General features: G+C 38.2%; 1 protein-coding gene across 1 annotated transcript in view; it reads left to right on the forward strand.

Annotated features, from left to right (window-relative positions):
* The window catches only part of LOC109477937 (CUB and sushi domain-containing protein 1-like), a gene marked incomplete at its 3' end in the record, with an annotated part of 25,177 nt that extends 19,190 nt beyond the window's left edge, over positions 1–5,987 (forward strand). The window contains exons 6-8 of the mRNA XM_019779398.1: positions 775–887; positions 1,804–1,989; positions 5,852–5,987. Of these exons, the coding sequence (XP_019634957.1) occupies positions 775–887; positions 1,804–1,989; positions 5,852–5,987 (435 nt within the window). The remainder of the gene's footprint in view (positions 1–774; positions 888–1,803; positions 1,990–5,851) is intronic.
* Positions 5,988–6,783: the final 796 nt, after the last annotated feature.

A 6,783-nucleotide genomic window follows, 5' to 3' on the forward strand; every position in this document is an offset into this window, starting at 1 on the left:
CAGTTTGAGCCGGCAAACTGTAAACTGGCTGACTGAACTCCCTCGGCGTGTTTATCTCTCTATTTTGCCAATTTCTACTATTTTGCAGCCGCGCCCTCAAGCCTGGTAGAGGCTAGAATAGTCCCACATTCTGAATAATTAGTGGGTTTTGTGATCTTAGTAAAAACGTAGTCTTTTGGTGGTCTTCTAAATAACGAAAGGATGGAAAAATTGTGGTAACTGTCTGAAACAATTTGGTTCTGCTGGTCTATTATTATTATTAAATTATTAATACTTACTAAACTTAGGATTGTGTACCAGCAAAATGTGTTCCCAAAATACAGGAAATGGCATTTCCAGAGGGTCAAGATTTTAAAATTTTTCCGGGGAGCATGCCCCGATCTCCCTTGTGTATTGAGATATTAAAATAGCACGTGGAAGAAGTTTGTGGATGCCATGCACTCGAATATCGGGAGAAAACTTAGCTACAGAGTACTCAAAATTTACCTTCGTGTAGCAGCAAAATCTTCCCCCCAAAATGCAGGAAAACGCGTTTCAGAGGGTTAAAATTTCAAAATTTCCGCCTTCGGCGCTCGATTTCTGGAAAATTGTTCCATACAAATCTCGCCCTCCCAATCAAAATTTCCTGCCGCCGCCTCTGTGATGACCAATCAACACGGAATATTCAAGCCACTCTAAACGCTCTGAATAACAAACAACATTCCCAAAGCTTGGTATATTACAATACTTTGTGCGTCAAATAGTAATTGCACTTACTTTTTTTATAATGCCTAGGTTAACCGGCCAATTGTACATTATCCCCATCATCAGCACATCTAACACGATGTTCCTGAGGTTTACATCTCATAGGAGTGTCAGCGCTCAGGGGTTCCAGTTCTCCTACACAAGTAAGATCTTTGGCTACACTTCTCAAATTAACAAGGTCAATGATATCATTCTGTATGCTGGTTAATATGAACTGTGTTTGTGACAATTTTCGGTATATGATTAGTTTCTGGGGTCCAGAAGATGTGAAAAGTTGCAAATTATGTAAATGACGCTTAATTGGCATGGTTCATGTGGAAATTTGAAAATCACATTGGTATACACTATAGGACCTTTAGTCTTTAATCTATGTAATGTATGGGAAGTGGAACATTAATAGATAAAAATTATGCAAATGTACACATGATTGTAGATCTATAACAAGGGAAATCGTAGATTTCAAACCTCCGGGTTTTCTTGTGTTCTACAGGTTTAGGTTATTTGTTTGTGTGTAGTATGAAAGTTATGTGCGTAATATGTTTGTATGTGTTTGATGGCTACTGACGGTTGGTTCGGTATGGACTGTTGATTAACGTGTCTGACAGCCTGCACCGTCACCCGCGCCATTACCCCCGCCGTCATCCCGCGCCGTCATTGCTGCGCCATCACCCAAAATTTTTATCGGAACCAGACACCTCTCTGTTTGACCCCTTTTTGAATGCTAAGACCCAAAACTGCACTCGCCCCAATCCTTAACAACATGGAAATTACCATTTTCAGCACGGCGGGGGTGTCCGGACCACTTAAACACCTTTTATTTCGACGCCCATAAACACATATGCAATTAAACAAAAACGTTCTGCGTCATCTGCAGCCCAATAGCAATACGTACAACGAACCCCAGACAAATCCGTCATGCCGATCGCGAGAAACAGCTGCTGACAGAAATTGTTCAAACGATAGTAAAACCTTCTCGCGGAAGGATATCTCCTTCCCCGGAGGTAATAAATGACAAAGGAAGGAAATCCAATTTGAAGCCTTTACATTGTTTTGTTCCAGGCAGTACTGCAGGTCAATGCTGGGATCCCGGTGTGCCGGCCAATGGGAACAGGGATAACAACAGTAACTTTACATCAGGACAGACAGTCAGGTACACCTGTATGGACGGGTATCAGCTGTGGGGGACTGCTAATATAACCTGCCAGCCGAACGGAACTTGGAGTGGTGCTACACCAACTTGTGCAGGTAATGAATAAAGAACTAGAGTTCCGCGATCTCATACCTTCGCCAAATGATGTTAATCTTTATGGCTGACAAATATATAGATTGTTCCCCCTGATTGTGCAAATAGGATCCTCATTTCTATTAGTGTATTAGTGTTCATCATATTCTCAACCAAAAGTCTTACATTAACAAAGTGTCATTCTACCATTTCTTCATAAATTATGCAAATAAGGTCCTGATAATTCATTATGTTTAATGATGTTTACCTTCACTGAACTTTCACATACCACAACTATGAAATTCCACGTAGTTATTACAGTATTATAATATTTTCTTATTAATTATGCAAATTAAGTCCTCATTTACATATTCAATATCTGCCTTTGTTTCTCTCCTTCTCAATTACAAATGTCACAAGCTTCGATAGTCCTATCATGGAATGCAGCTGATTTAAAGAATCTCCCCATAAAATATGCAAATCACATCCATAATTGCATAATTGTCACAATTATCATCGCGTAAGCTACCTACATACCTAAAATCATGAGGATCCGTCAACCGGTTCTTGAGTTATCCTCTTTTGAATATCTTAAAAACAGATAGCGCTGCAGATCCAGAGCTAGCCGCTAGGGGACCCAAACTCACGTCACTTCTTCCCCAGCACAAGAGCTACCTATCATCTAAATATCGTCACCCTAGCATGTCTAGATCATGAGATATCAAAATCGGAATTTCAGCTACAGTACCATAACAAGCCGCCAGGGGGCCCAAAATCTAATCAGTTCGAGCTCTCATCAAGACCTACCCACCTACCAAATATCATGATGATCCATCTAAGCTTTCTCGAGTTATGCTGTTGACAGACACACGCACACGCACACACACACACACACAAACACACACACTCAGACATACACACGGCCAGGAAAACATAACCTTCTCCAATTTTTGGCGAAGGTAATAAAACTATTATATATTGACGTTAGGGTTAGAACTTCTGATTTACGGTATACATGCGTACACATGCAACATTGATCATCATGTTCACAGTGTTTTTTAATGACTTAACACCTTGAAGTTTTAGTAGTACGGTATCCCCAGGATGACCAAAATGATTTGCCACTTGTTTCACAAAAATTATTTAGCCTTCTCTTTGCTGATGACACTAACTTATTTATATCTCATAAGAATCTTAATACTCTAATAACCACCGTAAACGAAGAACTAGATAAAGTAAATATGTGGTTCAAAACAAACAAATTATCTTTAAATGTGAAAAAAACTAATTTTATCAGATTTGCAGCTAAGAATAAGAAGTACCCGAAGGAAAATGTTAAGATATTAATGAACAACATCCGTATTACCCAAGTGACCCATACTCGCTTCTTAGGTGTCCTGATTGATAGCAAATTAACTTGGAAGAATCATATTGATCATGTAAGTAAAAAGATTTATAAGAATATTGGGATAGTACGGAGAATAAGTAATTTCTTATGCCATAAAATGTTTATTACCCTATATTACAGTCTTGTTCATCCCTCACGGTGGTAAAATCTGGGTTGCAAAGTTCCCACATGCCATAGAACCCGAACTGTGTTCGATCGTGTTCGATCTGGGCAATTCGAATCGAACCCGCGTTCTATTTCGGGGTCACCTGCGGTCATTTACAATAAAGCGGCAAAACAAGCCTTTCTGCCTCCGTGCCGTGCATCAGATAAAAAACAACACTCTTTTATAGATACAAACAGTTTCCTGGACAGTACATGTCCGCTATCATTTTTTTGTGGACATGTAACATGTAGCGAAGCTACTGTCGTATCCTTGGGTGACCTTGAATACTGTAATGATTCTTTACGCCAGTATGAATAACACAATGCAGACTTTTGGTCGACATGACATGTCTGCAAAACTCGTTTTAACCTGCAAGCATGGAAAGTCAAGCATACCCCATTCACGGCTCAAAATGACCGTTACGGTTGTCCCGAAAATCGTGTTTTAGGGATTTTCTAAAAATGGCCTCAATTTTGAATTATGGGTAATTTAGTGCGAAAAATGTAAAGAAAAATCATTTTTTCACCAATATGTCGACAAAAACTAGACTTAAAGTCAGAAATTAAAAAATCCCTAAAACACGATTTTTGATCTTATTCCTAGTCGTCGAAAAATATAAAAATCGGGGATCTGGGGTGATATACGTAGCCAGGTTAAAACGCTGTTTGCCTAAAAACATGACATGACTTGTGGTCGGAAATCCGAAAAAAAAATCGTCTTTCGGAGCGAAATTTTGAAAAATCAATGATTTAACATAAACAGCTAATATTGAAAGGATGTTAAGGCAATAATTTCATTTTAATTTGACAAAATTTACCATTAAATCCTTTTTGTTTATTTTCAAGTGTTTTACTGGTAGGCCAAACTCGGCCCAAATAGCGTCTTGTAATCCGATACCTTTTAGAACGCGCCTAGCAATGGGAAAGAATACCGTAGAGACAGACCGCCGTGCCTATTTGACCTACTGCAACATTGTATGGGCATCTGCGTACTCCACATCACTCAAACCTCTCTTTCTCCTTCAAAAACGGTACATTAGAATGACATTAAGCTTCCTTCACTACCCCTAGTGCCCCCTTATTTAAAAAGTTACAAATACTGACTATTTATGATATAAACCGACTTCAAACCTGCTTGCTAATGTTTAAAATAATAACTAAATGTCCCTGTCTTCCTGAAACCTATTACAACACCTTCAGATTGAACTCAGATATCCATAGCTACAACACAAGACAAAGCAATTATATAAGGCCTATTACTGCAAAAACTAATCAGCGGCAATTCTCATTCATGTACAGGGGACCTACAGTCTGGAATAACCTAAACAAAACATTAAAGCTATGTCCATCTTTAAATATTTTCAAATCCCACGTCAAAGCTGATTTCATTAAAGACTCCGCACTTTCCTAGGTCTGGTTACATTAACACTCAAATCATCTTTTTACATACTACGTTGTTTCAAGTTCTTACTGATTGATTTGCTAATTTGCTATATTTTCATTTGTTTGTAGCCAAACACATTGGTTTTGTTTGGTTCATGCATTGTTTGTTTGGTTCATGCATTGTTTGTTTACTTATGTTAAACCTGATCATTTTGTTTATATGACTGTTTTTGCTTATTTCTTTAATTGATTCATTATTTTGTTTCATTGATGTAAGAATATAATGTTAGTTCACATGGGGGGAGTTCTCATACAAGCCTGTGGCTTTTCCTCTACCCCTGCATGTTTATTTCTTTCTGTTATACTTATGTTTTGCAAATTTTGCTTTTACTTTGTATGTGCACACGAATAAATAAATAAATAAATAAATCTAACACATTAATTTAAAAAAAATCAACTACATATAAGAAATACACTCAACTACCCGGAGGTATAAAATCTCAGATTTTCCTTCTTTATCACATTTATTTAGTACGTATTTTTATTTTAAGGGATGAATGTGATAACTTGAAAAGTTGTGATAAGCAGTTTTTGAAATGTTGTGTCATTTTTTTTTTACCACATACAATTTCTATATGGAAAAAATGAGATAACATGTTCTTATTCAATTTTTTTTCCATATAAGAATTCCTACAAACTCTATTTGAAAAAAAAAATGAGATAACAAGAACACTAGACACCTTACTATGATTTAATTGTTATTAACGGGTTGTGTATTTCACAATTTATCAATTCAAATGTTGGATTGAAATTTGTTCTGATCATGTCGCGTGTCCTATTAATCAACATTAGCGGTGAAAATGAAATGTTATCTCAGACGTTTCAATGCTTCATGAATAATTGAAGACCTATATTGTAGAGGATGACTGTGATGTGGTTTTACCAAACAGGGACTCACACTCTGAGGATCAGGACGAGTGACGTTAAGGATTCCCAGAGTAACAACGCTTTAACTGTGGAACTCCTGTCTGACACGTGTGATGGTGTCTGTACAACAACGACGGTTTCCGGACTCAATGCAAAGGGGTGAGTACCATTATAATCTGTACACTTTATCCCAGTCTAGCTGTGATGTGGCTTTTCCGGCAAAAAATATAAGATCTGCATGCCCGTAGCCAGGATTTAGAATGTCCCATTGTCTGGGGGACCAGCGAGCGCTGTTGGTGCGAGGCAAGCGCTGAAGGCACAAGGTTTCTCAAATTTTGAAAATCGAACCTTCTGAAATGGCATGTCCTGTGTTTTGAGAGGATTTCAAAGGAAAAATCAGACATAACTTTTCAATAGCCAAGTGAGCAGCATTTCTACGATTCCAGCCCAGCTGGTGATACGAATCAGTTCATCTGTTATAGAAAATATTGGACCTTTGAGCCTTCGGGAGGGGGGGGGGGGTCCTCCGAACCGCAAGTGGTTTTAAAACACTGATCAGAAATACTATAACAGTAAATTATAAGATTGACATTAATTGAAGTTCAATTCGGCAACAACTGTATTCATCATACAACAACAATATTCTGATGAACCCCCAAATACCCTCCGGATGTATCTTTTATTCCATATTCTTTATATTTTGAAGGACCGTGTTCGTGCGAAGCTTTTCCGCTCCAAATTTCGGTGACCCCACGAGGCTTCGACTCACAGCCCATGGGCAGGACTGGTTGGAACTAGACTGGGTAAGTCTTTATCGTTTTCGCCTTTTGTGTGTATGTGGAAAGCAGAACTCACGATCGTGGGTAAATATTTTGATATGTGACTTGTCAACCCATAATTGCTGTTGATCTCCGAGTGAGAAGTTCATCTCCACTGGAAGTGTTTTTGTGTGCTT

Source organism: Branchiostoma belcheri, unplaced genomic scaffold, assembly GCF_001625305.1.
Source record: "Branchiostoma belcheri isolate BF01 breed outbred unplaced genomic scaffold, Haploidv18h27 scaffold412, whole genome shotgun sequence".
Taxonomy (NCBI): Eukaryota; Metazoa; Chordata; class Leptocardii; order Amphioxiformes; family Branchiostomatidae; genus Branchiostoma; species Branchiostoma belcheri.